We start from the raw sequence: 20,918 nt of genomic DNA on the forward strand, positions 1-20,918 counted from the left end.
AAATAAAGCACTTTGGTTCAAATATTTTGAGCTAAAATGGAAAAAATAATGACTAGAATAAATGAAAATATAGCTACATTAATGAAAACTGGCTTTTTAAATTTAAATCTTAATTGTGTACTTGTAGGGAGCTTAATCTCTTTGGGTACAGCCTAGCAAATTTGAAAGGTTTAAGAAACAAATGTTACTGTCAAACATTATGGATATTATTGAAATGTTAGTACTTACGTAAGCACTGTGGGACCTCTCCACTCCAGGTACCATTGCCTACACAGGTCAGAACGGCAGGAAAGGACAGCTCATATCCTGCAGAACAGATGTAGCTAATACTAAAGCCCCAGTCGAAATTTGTTCCTTCCAGCCTTCCATTAGAGATCTGGGGAGGAGTTGAGCAGGTAACAGCTGCAATTACATTAAAAGTAATTAGACACAGCTGTTGAAATACCCTCAGTGTGAAATAAATAAATAATTATCATTAAGAGCTGCATATGTGCTACTTAACCTTTTGGAGGACAATATAGAGTGGCATGTTTTATTCTCCTGTTAGTTTTCTTGCAATATCACTAAAATTTAACCCTGAAGGTGCTGCTTGCTGTTGGCAGCATAATGTCTACTAGTTCTGTTTTACAAGATTGCAAGTTTCCTGATACTGAAGGCAAATGCAGAGAGGGTGCCCTTCTAGCTGCTATAATGCAATTGATGACAAATGTTTTCTTCCATAATATTATTTACCACAGACCTTGAGAGAAACTGATAAACTGGGTGCCTTGGCTAGATTTAGATTAAACATTGAAACTGGGTTTTTTTTTTTTCAAAAAAAGCAGTTTTATAGCTCCCTTTTTTCCAAATACAGACAAACTGAAATCATACAGTATTCAGTATACACACTGAAAATATACAGTTTCATATTTTAAAGCCTATCATATTTGTAAACACATTGTTGATTTTAAAATTTAAGTTTGCTTAACTTACGTTATCCCCAGAGTCATGTTGAAAAGAATTACAGAAATGAGAAGAAAAGGGAGGTAATAAACTTCTAAGCATGAAAATGAGAAGATTCTGTAATGATGACTAACAATATCTACAAACACATTTTTGAGTCTCCTAATTTGTCAATTGTAATTATACATATGAATGAATGTACAAAACAACTTATAAAATATAAATGCCTATGTGTGGATCACTATGGTGAACTGAATATACCTTAGAATGAATATGCACACAATAATATGAAACTATACCTGATTTTTATTTAGATAATGTAATACTATGAAAACAGAAACACATTGCAATCATTACATTTTTAAAAACATGCATTCTGTATATACAAACTCATCACCTATTAGACACACAAAAGGATGCATGAGTGGGAAACACCAATTATTAAAAATAAAGATATCATAAAACTTCATTATGTGATGTAAGGTTTCCTTGAACTCAAATAACATACCATTATTGACACTAGATTTTAGAAGTTAAGACTTTATTTTACCATCTGTAAATGAGTGGCCTTAAATAGCTGAGATGATTAAAGTTACAACTTTCTCAGATGACATTCTTTTAAAAATCTCTACTGGTGTAAGCATTGGTGGTAAGCATGTACCAGAAAGTGTTGTGTTTCATTTCATGCTGTGCTACTCACAATACAAAATAAGTGTGATAAAGATACAATTTTAACATATCTACATATTACAATAGGACTTTAAACTAAACCATATTTTGGTATTAAATAAAAAGGAACAGAAAACTAATATACTTAAATGATGTGCATAAAATTTGTTTATAAGTAGGAAAATAAGTAATGGCTGTAACTTGGCAATACTGAAAGAACTATTTGCATACCTCTACATGTTGGCATCACTCCACTCCATGTGCCATTAGTTGTACATGTTCTGACTCTGGATCCATTTAACTCCATAGTATAGCCTGGCTGGCACATATAAGAAACATTTTGCCCAACCACAAAATCATCTCCATATCTCAATCCGTTGGCTGGTATGCCTGGGTCTCCACAACTGATGACTATCAGTACCAAATGAGAAAGACAGATGGTTAACATGGCCCATATTTAACATCCAGTACTGAGCATAAGATAGCCTTAACATGTATGTAGAGAAAATAGCTACCCTGCTCATTTTTAGCTATAAAACATAAGCATATGAATATTTAAAGAACACACTGACAGGTCTAGATTACAATAAAAATGATTTATTACAGATGTGCATGTGGCTTAAACATTTGATTGAGACTAGATAGATAGATAGACAGACAGCTGGATTAAATAAATAATTTATTTTTAAAAAAATTGTTAAGACAAAATCAGATATTAAAGGCATATGGTATATGTTACTCTTTGTGGCAAAATTTCTCATATCAAATAGCTCATTATCAACTTAGGGTAAAACACTACCCTGAAGAATTTGCAGTTATCAATGGTGATGACCTTAGCCAAAATGCCCAACTAAAAGAAATGCAGAGACAAAAACGAAGCAGGTACTAAAAAAAAAAAACGGTCACCCAGTGACTAGCCCATCCCATTGGATACACCCCATGGGTGGGCCCCAAACCCTAACACTATTCAAGATATTATGTTGTGTTGGCAGACAGTCGCCTAGTATGGCTATCTTCTGAGAGGTTCTATCTGCAGCTAACTGAGATAGATGCAGATACTCACACTCAAGCATTGGACTGAGGTCGATGACCCTATGAAAGAGTTAGGGAAAGGATTGAAGAAGCTGAAGCAGATGGCAACTCCAGAGGAAGAACAACAGTGTTGACTAACCTGGACTCCTGGGAGCTCCTAGAGACTGAACCACCAAGCAAACAGCATACAAAGTATGTGGCCACTGACATAGCAGAGGACTGCCTTGTCAGGCCTCAATGGGAAAGGATGCATCTACTCAGGTAGAGACTTAATGCACAAGGGAAGAAGGATGCCCCAGAAGCTGTGGAGCGGCATTGAAAAGGAGGGAAAAGGGGAGAAGAACTCTGGGAGGCAGGACTGGAAAGGTGGGCAACACTTGGAATGCAAATACACAAGATAATTAATTTAAAAAAAAAAAGAATTTGCAGCCCCCATTGTAAAATGAATGTGCTAGAGGTTTTACAAATTTGCCTTGTAAATACAAACCTTTTGTTTTATTTAATTTTTTATTGAAAATAGATTACTCTCTCATATAAAACATACCAATTATAATTATATTTTCTCCTTAGTCCACTTCTCCTAGCTTCTCAAAACCTCCCCTTTCCCACAGACCACTCCCCCTCCATTTTCTCTTCTGAAATCACCATTCTTCCTAGAGACAACAACAAACAGGACTAAAACAAAATACAGTAACACATGGCCAAGCCCTCATATGGAGGTTAGACAAACCTACCCAATAGGAGTAAAAAGTCCCCAAGAGCAGGAAGAGTCAGAGACACACCCGTTTCTACTATTAGGAGCCCAATAAAAACACCAAGCTAACATCCATACCATATAGGCAAAAGACTCTATGGTGTTGAAGTCTAGGAAAGAGATCCATTGATTTACTGTGCCATGAAGCTTAGTTTTTGTACTATTTTTGATTTTCCACATTTACACACACCTCCACAATGGAAATGTACAAGACAGTGGTGAGGATCTCTATCAGCCAGTGACAAAGCTGCCCATTCTTAGACTGGCCTCACAGTACGAATGACAATAGGGAACCCAGACAGACTAAGGGATACAAGGCTGTAAGTATCTGTCAGACTAGAACACCACCTAGGTCCTAGGTAAAAGACAGCAGTCCTGAGCTCATGCACATTGTACCAGTAGGCTTTGGTTACAAATGACAAAAACTGAACAGACAGAGACCTGTTACTGCCGTCAATAAGGACTAAATTCTAAGTGCAGAATCTTTATCCAACATGGGCTTTGTATCCACTGCAGGAAGGTATTGGCCATGCTGTATGCATATACAATAATTAATTTAAACTCTTACTAAAAAGGCTTTGAGGAACACTTTAGACACCTGAGAAGCAGAGATCACACAAAGCAGAATTCACACACACACACACACACACACACACAACATGTAATCGTAGATATTATGATGTAAAAGTGCAAATTGTCTTGAAGTATGGTCTTAAGAATGATTTGGGAAATGAATTACTCAAGAGATTTGGGGCAGCTAAGAGAAAGTAAGCTGCAAGTTATGCTCATGAGTCCATGTAAACACAATATCACCTAGTATGAGTATGGTTCATCCTGATTACGTTACCAAGTCTCCTTTTCTTAATAGGGTAAGTCCACAAGGTAAATATTTGCCTGAAGGCTACCCTCCCCTATATCTTGCATTCTTTTCAAATTAATTTTTGCTGGGATTTGAAGATTCAAGGTTATTTACCTAGATTGAGTTGAGAAATAAAACACCACAAAACTGTGATTAAATTATATTTATAGTTTTCTATTAAGATTCATGAATGTTAAGGTTTTCATATGATTATACTCTTTAGTGCCTACAGAGTTTTTAGAGTATGAATATTGACATTTCATCTGAAAAATAATGTTTATGACATCTCATATATAATCCTTGGCTTCTAAAGTAGTTCATATCATTCTAAGTAGTTAAATTTAACCTAATTCTATTTTAAATTTTATCTTAAGAAAACTTTCCTTCCAATCAGTATCAATAAGAAAACAAGTATGTTAAAAAGACAACAGATTTGGATAAAACCCAAATAATTCTGTGTATTACTAAAACTAATTCTTTTTATACCTTTCAAATTTACAGCCATATAAAAATGACAACAGACTTTAAATGTTTTTAATTGTACTTTAAGTTATTTCATGGTTTCACCCATTTCTTAATGGGGAAGAGGATATTAACAGAATCTTCAGAATCTTGTTTGCTGGACAGGACCTTTTACAGATTGAACTAGAATTTTAAAAAGAAGGAACAATGTGGAGTTAGGAGGGCACATAAGCTTGGATGCATCCACCACGGGAGAAGACAGAGGGGTTGTTTTGCCCAAACGATGAGAAGGACCTCTGAGCACTGCATCAGCAGCATGAATGAACATCTAACAATAAAAGCTTCAGAAGGGTTTGTTCCCTGACTTCCTAACAAAGCAAAAGCCAGTGGAAGATTCAGTATCCATTAGCAACAGTCTTTGTAAGGAGCACATGCTTGGCCAGGCAATTCATTCACTAGCAGCTTGTTTGCAACTACTAAAAGAAGCTTTGGTCTTTGTAGGCAAAACCTTAGGACAGTAACTCTTTTAGGGCTTTACCCTAAACTTAGAGAGATCAATAAACCACAGTGAATGTTGTGGATTTTCTATAGAAAATCTTCAGTAACCACCCAAATCTCGAAATATGCACATAAACTAATTGATAACAAGACTGACATTTCTATCTTCATATATTCTCAGAGAATAGTATAGTGCGTGGATCACCATGAGAGATTAAATATTTGTTTATAGAATTTATACATTCATGAGTTTAAAAGGAGTAATTAAATTGCCAGTTTAAAAAGAAACACAACCAAATCACCTTGTTTTAAACAATTCAATTAGTTTTGTGGAATAAATCTCATTCCTTTTTATTCTGTTGATGCCCATTTGTTACTATTTATAGTAAGTCTAAAACACATGATCCCTACACTACAAATAAAATATAAATGTTGTAATTTATTTAATTTTGCCACTTTAGATCTATTTTTGGTTTAACTTCTTTAGTGCACACATGACTGTGTTCTTTGAAATATAATATCACATTTCATAAGTTTGAATTTAATTAATTTTAATAGAATATGTAATAAATTTTAACATGTTTCACCCATTGGCCAATATACTTCATTTTAATATTTCATATTCCCTTATTCAAATATACATTCAATTTATTTTATATAACTGAACTATTTTTGTGTTATTTCTTCTTCTCTGTTATAGACAGTCCAGCAAGAAGTATGTTTGTTGACACATCAAGTACATAAATGTTTTGTCAACATGAGAACATAAGACTACTCTTTCAACAAAATGATGTTAAAAGCATCTGTCATGTAATGTGTCTAAATATATAATCTCTCAAGTTGAATGCCAATTTCTTTTACAAATCTCACAGAAAATATCTTAATCTCAATGTCGGCACTATTAATATATTGTTTCAGATAAATGCTGACTGTGGTCATGAGTTTTGTACGTTTAGAATATTCTGGAAGATGTCTAATAACTAAATGCTTTCTTTTAATACAAGATTTATTTTGAGGTCTAACCATGAAAAAAAATGTGTCCTGACTTTGACAAATATCTTCCAGGAAGTGAAAAAGCCAAGGTCAAGAATGAAAATACTGAGATATAACACCCTTTCCTTCAAAGGAATTAGATCATATTTTAGCATCCATTTTCTCTGCTTTATTCCTTTCTTAGCAGATTAGCCCAAATTTTTTGTTTAGGATTATCTCCTGTAAGAAGTAAAAAATAAAATCTCTGAAAGCTTTCATTATTCTGGGTTCATGACCGAGATACAGCAAGGGCAATATCCCTCCTGGCTGCTAGGAATTAAAAGCCTTAGAATCCTTATCACTCAACTTGATTTGTTAAATGTACTGTCTCTGTCTGAAATGAATAAGACCATCAAGGTATATGGCACTGGGCATTGGTCATTTTATAAGTGGAAATCCTAGTTCATAAAAGAGGGAGGGAAGGTGGGAGGGAGGAGTGGAAGGAGGGAGAGAGGAAAGGAGAAAGGGAGAGAGGGAGGAAAGGAAGGAGGAAAACAGAGAGAGAGAGAAAGAGAGAGAGAGATTGATTCTGACACAATGTTATGAGATAGAGGAATCCCAAAAATGCCTTTGAATTTGATTTTATAGCTCACCCACTGCTGGGCATGGACCTACTTTCTTGAAGAGAAACACGAAGAAGAACAAATAAAACATTTAGACAAGTATGATCTTCACTAAATGTGTATCCTTCCTTTATCTTTCTACTCAGGCTACATCTTTCAATTCCTTTTACCTTACCTTCCTGGCATTTTTCTTTTCATTCTTGCTTTACTTTTGATCTTGGTTTTCCATTGTTTGTGATTAAACTCAAGGTTTCATATGTGTCTGGCAAGAACTGTACAACTGAGCTACATAAATACACCTGTAAGATCTTTCTGTATCAAGGTGAGTACTCACAAATAATGACTTTGCTTTTTAGGGATCAAAATAAATATTGGTTTGTGATAGACTAGAAAAGAAAGAATTGAATCCATTATATTTTAAGCTGGTAAACTGGGAATTAATAATTGTTCCTAAAGTGCTATTAAGTGATATAAATTACCATTGATTTTCATTGATACCTTTTTCATCATCCAGACAATATAATACCTTGGTGAGGCTACCAATTCTTGAGATCATCAGTGTATAATTTAATCATAAACAGGCATAATCTCAGAGAGTTAACATTTATTTAAAACTTCACACAGTTTATATATTTTCATTTTTAGGACAATTTTTAAATATTAAAAAACTTACTTGTACAGTTAGGCAAACTTCCAGACCATGTTCCATTGGCAGTACACTGTCTAACAGAGGGTCCTGAAAGGATATAGCCTTCAGTGCAAGAATAGATGACAGAACTGGAAAATGTTGTACCATCAATTCGAAAGACTTTCCCATTTGCTGTTGTTCCTGGATTACCACATTGTACAGCTATAAAACAAAAAGTTAATGAGTATGTTTAAAAATAATGTAAATAACAATCTTTCCACAAAGACTTAATGACTAATATTCCTTTATACTTACTAAACTTCTCCAAACTTAGCTGTGAAAGATCTTGATAAGTACTTAAAACTCAAGATGTTTATTTTGCTGGCTTAATTACTATATTTTAAATCAAAACAATATTTTTAATCTGTTAGTAGCATCATTATTTTATTATACCTATTGAAAAGTAAGTTAATAACCAATTCATGAATAACAAGAATGTACTATGTTTTAGTTCTTCAGCACATCTGTAATATATATACATATATAATATAATAATCTGTTATATATATAATTTACATATTGTATACAAACATGAATATCTTATATAAAATATATAACATTTGTAGTGTTACAACTTCTTTGTTTAGGCAAATGAGCATATCAAAAAATCAGAGTAAATAGAAAGCAATTAATATCTAGTAATCAAGCTTTCAATAAAGAATCACAAGTTGCAATAGTTTAAAAAAGTAAAGAAGTGATAAAAGTATATATACTACATGATACAGCCATAATATTCCTCAGTATGAGCCTAAAGGGCTTGACATCCTACTCCACAAATACTTACTTATTTATGTTAATTGCCACTTTAGTTATAAAAACTAGAAAATGGAAACATTAAATGTCATTCAACTGATGAATAGATAATGAAAATTTGGTATATATTCACAATGGGATAATATTCATCATTAACAAAGTAAAAATTCATGACCCTTACAAATAATATTAATTGCATGACATGACCCAGAGGTCCTGGCTTATCTGTAAATCCTAACTTCAAATTTCTAGATGTGAGTACATCATATGGGTTATCAGTAGAAACCAGGAATGTAAAAGAAAAACATAATATGGGGGAGATCTTAAAGAGAAATAGTAAATGCTATAAAGGGGAAAATGGGACTACCTGGGGAGGAAAAAACAGAAGGAGAAGGATAGAGGTGTGATATTTGAAACAGATACCAGAAACTCTGTATTTATTTAAAATTGAAATTTTTAGATAAATAGGTAAATGATAAATAGATAGATAGATAGATAGATAGATAGATAGATAGCAAGATAGATGATTGATATGAATGATTTGTGGTGACAATGTTTTCGCAACAGCCACAGATTATCTGAGAAAACTTCCCAATGGCAGGCATAACAAATCTCCTTTTGAGTTGTTGGTCAGGGATTTTCCAAAGATCCCAATCAATAAACACTATTGCTATTGACCTTGTTTTCCTCCCAGGAATTGAAGGAAAGAACATATTGCTGAAGATAATACATGCTGTGAACATGTGACATAAAGGAAGCCAGGTGGAAAAGACTCCTTCTTACAGTAGCAGAAAGAGCTATGCAAGATGTCAAGGAAAACAAATCAATAACTAGAATGATAAGATACACCGAAAGGTGCAACAGTGTCATATCCATCCTATTGGTAATCCACTGCCATCTAATTGGACTTAAAGTCAACTCAGTAAGAGGAAATTCATAATTGGTGCTGTAAACTACCCTACTGCTATGGTTGGTGAAGCCATGGACATATAAAGAAAACTATTTCATTAAATCAGTTTAATTTCTAACTGTATTTTAAATCCTCATCCTTATATGCATACATAATTGTAGTTATCACCTATCAACAACAACAAAAAAACTTTATTCTTACTGTAGGTGGATGCAGCCTTTTATAGAAAGCCTTGACTGATCATATTGCAGAGAATAAATTACTGTGAGATTCAAAGATCCACTTACATATGTACAACAGATGAAAGAAAACCTATTTATAAGGCTTACGAAACATCATTGATAAGAGACCAGAATGAATACAAGACACAGAGAGGACCAGGATGAGTGTTCAGATAACGTTCATTTTCTCATATCACTACACTAACTAGGTTTCAATATTTTATCAATTCATGCAGTTTTGACAGGTAATCTGAAAAAGTATAATACGTAGTACTCACATAGTGGTGGTAACTAACAGCTTTCTAACTGGACCTAAGGCCTATCCAACAGGAAGTAAATAATGTCTGGTGCTAGAAATATGGACAATGTCCTGAGACTAGTGTGTTCATGAACATTATAAAAGACAATTTAGTGAGGTCATAGATCAATTTGCCATATCATTCTTACTGGAGTCTACATCTTATCATTTTTTATTTTTCTCTTCTTCTCTTCTCTTCTCTTCTCTTCCTTCTTTTCTTTCTTTCTTTCTTTCTTTCTTTCTTTCTTTCTTTCTTTCTTTCTTTCTTTCTTTTTTTTCCTCTTTCTTTTTTGCTGTTTTTTTCTTTTATTGGATATTTTCTTTATTTACATTTCAAATGTTATCTTTTTTCAGGACTCCACTCTGGAAGCTCCTATCCATCTCATCCCCCACCCCCTGCCTTTATGAGGGTACTCCCCCACTTACCTACCCACACCCACCTTCCCACCCTGACATTTCCCTACACTGGGGTATCGAACACTTTGGGCCTAAGGTCCACTCCTCCCGCTTATGTTCAACAAGTCTATCCTCTACCACATATGTTGCCAGAGCCATGGGTCCCTCCATGTGTACTTTTTGATTGGTGGTCTAGTCCCTGGGAACTCTGGGGTCTTGCCAATTGATACTGTTGTTCCCCCAATGGAGCTGCAACCCCCCTCAGCTCCTTCAATCCCTTCTCCAACTCCTCCATCGGGAACTCCATACTCCGTTCAACTTATCCTCAGATAAGTATGGCTATAAGTGTGGCTACCATTCTTCATTAATGAAGCTTGTTTTTTACAGCAAATAGATATCAGTACAAAAAAATCACAAATGGTCTCAACAGAGAGACCAACTGATCATGGAGAACCCAACACCAACACCGCCAACAGATATATTTATAACACAGTTCCTTCATTTACAGCTCAAGAACCATCACCAAAACTGGGGTGGAAAGACTCTAAGGGGTAGAATACCAGAAATCCAGCAGTAGTACATTTTTCTTGTGAAAACAGTTACATAAATAAGGCGAGAACAATGACAGTATCAATAGATATGTTAATATGGAAGCTGAGTGGTAGGGCAATCTCATGGAGTCCCACCCCTAAGAAAAAACTATAGGCAGTTAATGACGGCTAGGAGATGGAGAATTAATCTGTCCCAGGGATGAGACCCTTATTGGTTATCCAACACAAAATGGTAGGTTCTAAAATCATATACACATCAACAATAAAACTGACTCAATATCATTTAGGCTTATATATACTTATGCACACTTACACATACATACATATATGTGCATGTATGTTTGTGGTGCAATATTTAAAAAAAAAGAGCCTCTCAAGTTGAGAGGTGGGTAATTCAGTAAAGTTGGGGTAAGAGTATCTGCAAAGAGCTAGAGGAGATCAAAATAAATAAGAAGATAATGTAATTTTATTTTAGTTAAAATAAATTAAAAATAAATAATGCTTTTGTGGCATGAGATTCTTTTCAATTCCTATTAAGTAAAAATTATAAAATATCATTTTGTATCACTTCTTTAATAATGTCATTCAATTTCGTAAAGAAATCCTCAGAAGTAAAGTAATATATCAGATGATAGACAATAAATATGTAAATATTTTGTCATATCACATATCTTCAGTGATTTATCTACAATATCTATTAAAATTATTAATTTTTATAGAAATTATAATCAATATATCTGTTATCCATGCACATATTCAAGAAAATGTTAATATTTGTCTTTGCCACATCTACACAATATTTTGTTTCTCAGACAACATAATGGCTTACATTATTCATAAAGAATGATGCATCTTCATAGCACCTTAACTGTAATTACAATTAATAAACTCGTGCAAGACAATTTAAGACTCTGAAAAGCTGGACACCTATTTTCTGCATTTTATTCAGCTGCTGCATTCTTTATCTACACACTGTATATCATCCGAGTTGCTATTCTTTCTAAAGATTGTTAGAATCAGTCAAGCTAATGACAATAATTATCTTTACTAGACCATAAATACTAATCGTAAGTATGATGAAAACATTCTACAAAAGAGTCAGTCAGCACCAGAAGAGCATTTTATTGGAACCAATTTCCTGTTTATAAATCAGTGTTTGATGCAACATCAAGTAAGTTTTTTAAGTAACATTGCAAGTTGTGTTTTCAATATAAAGCAATGACAAAAATAAAGTAATTCCCAAAGGGAATTTCTAAGTACACCTCAGCATCCACCTAATCTTAAGCTACACTAATGTCAATTTGGAATATTGCATATTATCAATCCTAGTAACAAAATTTATATTCTATAGATGGTAACTTGATTTAAATATTTTTATTCCTTTTATACAAGCTTGGAAAATAAAATATCATGATATAAGGTTAATGTGAGAAATTTTATTTTTCTACTATCTATATCACAAATAAACAGGGTAAAAAAAGTCTCTGGATTATTTTTTAATTTTTTTCACTCAAAATGTTTGCAATTTTGTTATTGGTTTGAGTGACAAAAGATGTTTCAATGGAATTAATATCTTCAATAATTCTCTGACAGAGAAGTGTCAATAAAATATTGATAGAAAAGGGATTTGCAACTTATAATAGTTTTTAATAGTATCCACATGAATTTGAATAGATATTAAAATATAATACCATATTTCTAAGCCTTTTATTGCTATGAAAAAGTAACTGACATATCCAACTTAAAAGACGAAGGATTTGCTTTGGTTCATAGGGTTAGTGGCTTTGTATGACTCCACTATTAGATAACTGTGATGAGTGAGAGTGCCTTGGTGGTTGGAGGGAGAGGCAGAGCAAAGATCCTTCCCTGTTTCTAAGGTGCTAATTGGGATGATCAAGATATCTGAGCCTACTTCCCTGTCCTACCCCAAAGCCATATTCATGCCTGAAGTCCACTTCTTTGTCATCCTGATTAGCACCTTAGAAACAGTGATCATGAGAGTGATCAAGGAACTTTGTTTATTCTCTTGGTTGTTTCTGGACTATTTGCATCTATTGTATTGCTTGTCCCTCAACCTAGAACTGACCTTTGAAGCAGTATATTCCTCCCCCCCCCCAACATTTTACAATAAACTCAGTAATTTGGGAGGAGCTAAGGTGGGAGGAGTAACTAGAGGAAGAGGAGAAGGAGGAGGAGGAGCTAGGAGGAGAAGAGAGATGTAGAAGCTATGGAGAACCACGCTTGTGTCCAAGATGGTCCTGGGTAACGATTTATATGTTAAGGTTAGATATTGGGAAACAACTCTAATCGTGTGGGCAAATTGTTACTTGAGCATTTCTAAATATATAAAACCTTTAGATAATAATTAAGCTTTAAAGTTTCATTTCTACCAGGTACTGCGTGGATGGTGGTTATTGTCTGGGGTTCAGCCAAGCTTTATAGAGACAGTGTGGAAGACTGGCAGAGCCATCTTCCACGCTGGTGTTTCGTGGGTGCCAGGACTAGTGTTCTGGCAGGCCTGAGCTGTAGCTCATGGCCTCAGGCCTTGCCTAGTTGGGAACATGGTGGCTCCACAAGAACAAGCCCCATGACATTTTAAATTTTAACCATAACAAGTGCACACAATGTAATTAAAATGGTAGAAAAGCAGATTGAGAAAAAATAAAATAAGTAAAAAGAAAAGAAATGTAGATAATTACAAAATCCAAAAAAAAAAAAAAAAAAAAAAAAAGTAGAGAGAGATTCTTTCCTGTAGGTGACAAGGAGGGAAAGAGGAGAGCTAATATTCCTCCTTCAGATTTATGCCCCTGCCTATCTACTTCTTAGCAGTAAGCCATTTGCATAATTCTGCAACTTTTTAATATTCTACTCAAATTTTAATTTATTAGTGGCTTCATGAAACCACTGCAGAGATCAGAGCTTTCATGATCTACTATTATCACAAAAAGTAGCCTCATGGACACTCTCAAAGATATATTTTAATAAACTTTTGATTCAGTGCAGTTGATAATCAGACTAAAGTATAATAAGCACTCTCATTATATTCAGCTTTGACATGAGATTACCTTTGCACTCTGGCTGTCTCCCAGTCCAACTGCCATTGGATAAACATGTTCTTTCTTCTGAACCATAAAGAATGTATCCAGTATCACAGGCAAAGCGTACAGTGCTTTTAGTTCTGAAATCACTTTCCTGTCTGGAGCCATGACCGGGCATACCTGGATCTCCACACGTACCAGTTGTATCACCTACATGCAGAAAAGCTAAAATTAATTTATTTTGATATGCATTTATTATGTTCACTACTTTGGCCAATAGTCAATTTACAATATACATCCTATTTTTACATAATTTGACTGAATGGAAATGTATCTAATATTTCCCATCTGATTATAATCATATGAAGAGAAAGCACAAATAAAATAATGCTTTCTAACTATTTTTTATTTTCATCACTGAAGATTTGTGGATGTAACTGAACAGTTACAGATATTTCATCATTATTCCCACAATATTTTTAATAACAGAATAAATAAAAATTATATAAATGACAAAAATATGTACTCATTGGACAATGTATTTATATAAAATTTAAAATATTGAATTCAGTAATTACATAATTCATTCTCTGAATTATGTAATTCAGAGAATTATTTTATGATTAATAATCTTTTAGCTCTTCTGGAACTGCTGTGAGCTAGAACGATGTAAACAGCCTAACTGAATTATTCCTATGAATTCCATTTCTCCACTTTTAAATTTTTTCTTGCAATGACTGTCAACAAAGAGATATCGACTACTTGATGTTTTTTTTTCTCTATGAAAACATAGAAATAAAGTGTAAACCACCTTGAATTAAAAGCTGGGAATCAACTTCAAATAGGATTTCCCTTGCTACTGTCATTAGAAAGTACTAGTCCTTCACTTTCGATGTTATTACTTTCTCACTGTCTACATTACTTCAATATTTCTAATCATAGTATACATAGTCATAGTACAACCACACACAGAGAGAGAGAAAGAGAGAGAAAGAGAGAGAGAGAGAGAGAGAGAGAGAGAGAGAGAGAGAGATTGTTATGGCACTTAAAACACATTCTAGATACACTTTCACACATGTTTTATGTGGACTCTCTCTATAAACTTCCAGTTTTTAAACCTATGTATTAATGCTAATTACTACATCCACTTTTAGACCATGATATTACTGTTTAATCATATGCAGCAGTTTATTCTTCAATGCAATACTGGGTTTTTAATATACTACATAAAGGAGAGGTGGATATTTATACCATTGGTCTCCTGAAACTTTACTTATTATGAGTATTTTAGATAAGACTAATTATTACGCAAGACAGTTTTTGAATTACACTAAATAGTAGACTAAATCTGAAGCCGCAAACAGTCACTGCCACAATTTGGAAGATTTGAACTCAATCACTTCATCCTTCTCACTTCTACAGAGAAAAATATAAGACTATTCCTAAAATTATCTATACAATCTTCACAAAATTAAATTATGTAAAAAGGATTGATTAATATGCAAAATTGATTAATATGTAAAATTAGAGAATTGTAGATAAAGAATATTATATCTAGGTAATGGATTAACAAAAATGGATATCTAACAATTTTATATTTCTAAAAAATAGATTACACATTGTCTTAAAATGCATTACATACTTTATCAATGGGTCATTAATAAAAGATCATTTTATTAATATTATTAAATTTTTATATTCATTAATTTAAAGATAGCTGCTATAGTTATTATGAATAAATATATAACATTAATAATAACTAAGTTTGGTATTGATAAATAGCTTTCATAAGACTCATTAAGTCATTTTAATTTAAAGCATTTAGAATGTATTTTAAATTTGCCATTAAGTAAGCATTGTTTTGAAGGAAAGAGAAATGAATTCTGATAAACATTACTCCTATATGGTTTCAAACTTATAAAAACCAAAGTTGATATGCACTAAAATAGAATGTATACACAGTCATTATGAATTCATACTGAAAAACATTCTAAAATTACTTAGTTGTTTACATAGGGCACATGCACAATCCAAAGCATACACCCGAGAATTAGCATGTAGAGCTTTGCTTCTCAACTGTGGCTCATGACCCGTTTGGAAAGTTGAATGACCCTTTGTATAGGTCACATATTAGCTATCCTACATATCAGATATTTATGTTATGAATCATAACAGTAACAAAATTATAGTAATGAATTATCAACAAAAATAATTTTATTGTTGTGGGTTAATGGGTCATTGCATTAAGAAGTTGAGAACTATTGATTTAGAAAATTAGCATTCCTTTGCTTTTCGATTCACACTCCCTTACAAGCATTCAAATAAATGTTTTTCAGTCTTCACTCACAAAGTTTTAAGAGGGATGTTGGTGCCCTTAGAGTATGCTGTATGGATTAGTAAGCATAGTAAAGTTCTGTCATACACAGTTCCATTCCACTGGTACCTGAACAATGAGGTTGAGATCCACTCCAATGTCCATTTAACTGGCAAGTCCTGGATGCCTGGCCTAGAAGAGAACGCTTTCCTGTGCAGGAATAGTGAACGGTTGACCCAAAAGTATACTTCTCTCCAGACAGGACTGCATTAGGAGGAATGCCAGGGTGTCCACAGTCAATCACTACAATACATAAATTTTGAATATAAAATTTTTTTATATCTCCTATCGAACAACCTGAATCAGCTTGTTTACAAAATAAAAGTAAATGTTCTATTCCAACATGTCAAAGCATTTTCCAGCCAGTACTCTGAAGACAACATGTGACCAAAGTCAGGTATGACTGTAGAAGAATATGGATTCAGTCAGTACCAACATACCTTGTTACAGTAAAACAAACATTGTATATATTTATCTTAAAAGTTCCTATTAAATTCATCCTCAGGATGACTGATTTAACCCAATAATTATCATAACTATGACATAAATTTTATGTTTAGAAAGCCAAATTATTTAAAGTAGATGTATCAATTTTCTAGAGTCTTAATATCAAGCATGTGTTCATATCATATTCAAATTAACCTCTTGACATTGCAACATAATCTACAAAGTTTACAGTTGAGTATTGAATATTTTACATAAATATAAAGTAAATAAATTTCATAATTTTATGTTCATCTACCTGCAGGTCTGGCACCAATTCATTCTAGATGTTAAACAAAGAAAAATCTCGGGGACTTCTTGACATTCAAAATATTTCTATGCATCCAAGAATCAAAACACAAATAGTTGTAGAAACTTCGAGAATTAAAGTATGTTCTCTATTAAATCAAGCTTGTAAAAACATACAAAGCTATCCATATCTAAAACAAAATGTGCAAAAGGAGACATGAACTCACACACACACACACACACACACTCACACACACACACACACACACACACACACACACACTTACACATCAGGTAAGTAAATTATTCAAATCATTGTGTTAGACTACTAAAAGAAGTAAAATAAATTTTATTCCACAGGTCAAACAAGGACATAGTTACATAAAATCTGAAATTTTATAGATATGTTAAATCTTTTTTCTCCAACGGACAACTAATGTTGGCAAACATTTCCACTTCTTCATAAACATAAAATAAACTGTTTGTAATCAAACATGAATATAAAATAACTTTATTATTTATGACAACTAAAGGTTACTTGGACAATCATTTCATGACACTTTATAAAAATTTTCTACATACTATCCAGTCAATTTGAGACTTGTCAATTGTTTGATTCAAAATTACGTTCACTTCTAGCTTCGAAACTTTTGACTTATAACTCTTAAATTATATGTGTGTGTGTCTGTCTGAGTGTGTGTGTGTATGTGTGTGTCTGTCTGAATGTGTGTGTGTGTGTGTGTGTGTGTGTGTGTGTGTTTGTGTGTGTTTTCTAGCACTAGTGCAGAGGTCAGAAGACATCCTGTTTACAATCAATCCCTTCCTTCTCCCTAATTGCTTAGAGAGAGAGAGAGTCTCTATTATTTCTGCTATCCTGTGACTTGCTAGGGCTAGTTTTCCTGTGAAATTTCCTCTATTTGACTGTAGGAATACATGAACACGTAGACAACATCTGACTTTTTAATACATAAATTTTGATATTTGAATTTAGATCATTGTCCAGAAGGCTTTTTTACCCAATAGAGTGATCTCTCCAGACACATTAAATTATTTTACTGCAAATGTGGAATGCACACACCAAGACACACAATGTATGTATGTATGCATACTTGGATTTATACTCTTATATAAGATTTAAAGTTTTAAGAACTAATCTTCTTTAAAACCCCAAGAAATCAGAAGAAACATCATTTATGACATGAGTGTGGCACTTGTGTCTCATTACTTGCTTCCTTATCCATACCCAAAGAATGATTGAGGAATACCTATCATATTAATATTTCTTGTGTAATAATTTTCTGTACTATTAAATCCTACATCTTGGAAGGAAACTTATTGAGACACATTCTATTCATCACAGAAGTTCCTTTTGGTCAGGAATTAAAAACTGAAATGGATCAGATTCTATAGATCTCCCACTTTTCAAATAAATATAAGCAGGAAAGACTGCCAAGAGACAGTCTCAGACAAAGAGATAAAAAAAGAGGCTCACATCAGCCAAGCAACCTGAAAGAAGCAAAGATCTATAAAAGGCTCCTACCATCTAAGCTGCCTAAATGTGACAGCCTATAATTGTCTAAGCTTAAGCAAACTGTACAGTACACTGTGGGTTTCTAGCTTTCTTGAGCTGTCTGTCACTCATGGTGGACTTATGGTGAACCACCTGTTTATTAGTCATTTCTGCTTATGTTATAACCTCTCACTCAATTTCTTGTACATAACCCTATGAATTGTTGCCATGCTGTGTGGGTGCTCAATCAGGGCTGAGTTAATGTCTATTCCATTATCTCTAGGAATAGTCATAATATTATAGTTTTTTTTTACATTTTAGAAAATAAAGTGATATTATAGAAAAAACAATTAAGTCAATGAATTTGTGAAATATGTGAATATGTGATTTTGAAACAAATTAATTAAGTCAAGGTAATTCATTCTGGTGTATAGATTGGGTTATGGCAATAAACATCAATATTGTTTCCATGACTTTTTTTTATAGGAACAATTCATATTATCTACTTACTGATACATTCTGGTAAAGGTTTATCCCATTGTCCATTTGGCTGACATATCAAAACTGAAGAACCAAATAAAAAATATCCTGGGTTACAGTCATAGAATACCACAGTGCCATATGTAAAATTCCCATGTTCTATTTTGCTTTCTCTTTTTGAATTGGCTGGAATTCCAGGATCAGAGCAGTTCACCACTAAAGAAAAGAAAAGTTAAAAGTTAGTTTAAGAATAATATAAATATACCTAGATATAATTTTGTTGCTTTTCTTAAAACCTCATTCCAGAAGTGAATTTAGTCAAACTGAATACTCCAGAAAATTAGTTAATCCTGGAACTATTGACATAATACTCTGATATTTGTGTAAATGGACACACAAGAAAAAATTATAATAATTTTGGGGACCATAGTAACTCCTAAGAATTGTACTAAATATAGATTGAAGAAAGATCCCACTTGCGTTATTTTTGTTAACCACAGTAAAATTGGAGAAAAATTAGTATTTTTCACAAAATAAAATTTATCATATTTCATTGAAAAATAGGAATCACTAAAGAATTCTCTTTAATCTGTAACTATCTGGTAAACAATGAAAAGAATGCATACGAACAGCATGGTAATCCAGGGATATTTTGTAAAAGTACGAAAAAAAATGAATGTCAAAAACACATTTCAGGAATCAGGAATAGAAATTCAATTGAAATATATATATATATATATATATATATATATATATATATATATATATATATATTCTCCAAATTGCTGTGACCTAATATCAGGTGGAAAAACAGTCTTACAGTTGTATACATGCTAATGTGAAAGGAGTGAAATGTTACAGGTCTCATCTGTAGACAAAGAATTTCAGGAACTAATAACCTCTGAGAGAGGTCATTGATGTGCCCCTAATTTGTTAAGCAATGAAGAATGATAGAGTAGTAAGCCACATATACATAAACATTATAAACAAAATCTACCAGGTGTATTTACATATTTGTGCACAGCAAAAGAATCCCCAAATTGAGAGTGAAGAAGAGACATGGAAGGGTATGAAAGATTCTGGAGCAAGGGAAGTGCAGAGCAGAAATGATGGAATTACAATTTAAAATGAATACGGATAAATTGAAAATAATTAATATTTGAAAACATGGAATGAGATCCCACCACTATTATGCCATTTATTTATTTATTTACTTATTCCCTACTCTTCTGCTTGAGCTCTTCAGATATATCACCTATGCCTTTATAGACATATTGCTATCCCAACCCCAGTTGGACTATAGTGAGCTGGTTACCTTTGCACATGGGCGGAGGATGGCTCCACTGCCTGTTGGCCTGACACTGTGCCTTTGTTGGCCCTTGCATAAGATACCCAATATTGCAAGAGAATGTTACCACATCATTAAAGTTGAACCCATTTCCACTTGTTCTTCCATAAATTGGACTACCAGGGTGACCACAGCTAACAGCTAAAACATTGGTGAAAAGAGAGAAAAATAAAGAATATCAAATATCACATGGCAATTATCTTTACTCAATTCAAAGTAGAAAAAAACAACTTGATATGTGGATATACACAAAGTACTTTTCACTAACAAAGATGTAAAAAAAAATCAATAAAATAATATATTAAAATACAGAAACTATTTTAGATTTGTGTGTTTTCCCTGACACTATGACTGACACTGGACTGTGCTTGCAGACAAGAGCCTTGCATGGCTGTCCTCTGAGAGTCTTCACAAGCATCGGACTGAGACAGATGTAGTTACTCACAGCCAAACACTGAGGTCGCTGCCTCCTATGGAAGTGTAAGGATAAGACTGAAGGAGCTGAAGGGGATTTTAACACCATAGAAAGACCAACAGTATGAACCTGAACCCTTTCGGGAGCTCCCAAAGACTAAGCCACCAACCAAAGAGCGTACATGGGCAGGTCTGCGCACCGGGCACATATATAGCAGAGGACTGCCTTGTCTGGTCTCAGTGGGAGAAGATGCACCTAATCCTGTAGAGACTTGATGCCCCAGGGAAGAGGGATGCCCGGCAGGAAGGAAAGAGCACTGGGGGAATGGAGTGAAGAATTCTGATAGTGGAGATCAGGAGTGGGGCATAAATAAATAAAATAATTAATTAAAAA

General features: G+C 33.5%; 1 protein-coding gene across 1 annotated transcript in view; it reads right to left on the reverse strand.

The window, feature by feature from the left end:
- Nucleotides 1-20,918, reverse strand: part of Csmd3 (CUB and Sushi multiple domains 3) — a 942,208-nt gene that overhangs the window by 37,247 nt on the left and 884,043 nt on the right. Inside the window, 7 exon segments of the mRNA XM_076912208.1 lie at nt 229-402; nt 1,843-2,022; nt 7,485-7,661; nt 13,694-13,876; nt 16,110-16,283; nt 18,793-18,978; nt 20,078-20,251. Of these exon segments, the coding sequence (XP_076768323.1) occupies nt 229-402; nt 1,843-2,022; nt 7,485-7,661; nt 13,694-13,876; nt 16,110-16,283; nt 18,793-18,978; nt 20,078-20,251 (1,248 nt within the window).

This window comes from Arvicanthis niloticus, chromosome 13 (genome assembly GCF_011762505.2).
Source record: "Arvicanthis niloticus isolate mArvNil1 chromosome 13, mArvNil1.pat.X, whole genome shotgun sequence".
NCBI classification, from domain to species: Eukaryota; Metazoa; Chordata; class Mammalia; order Rodentia; family Muridae; genus Arvicanthis; species Arvicanthis niloticus.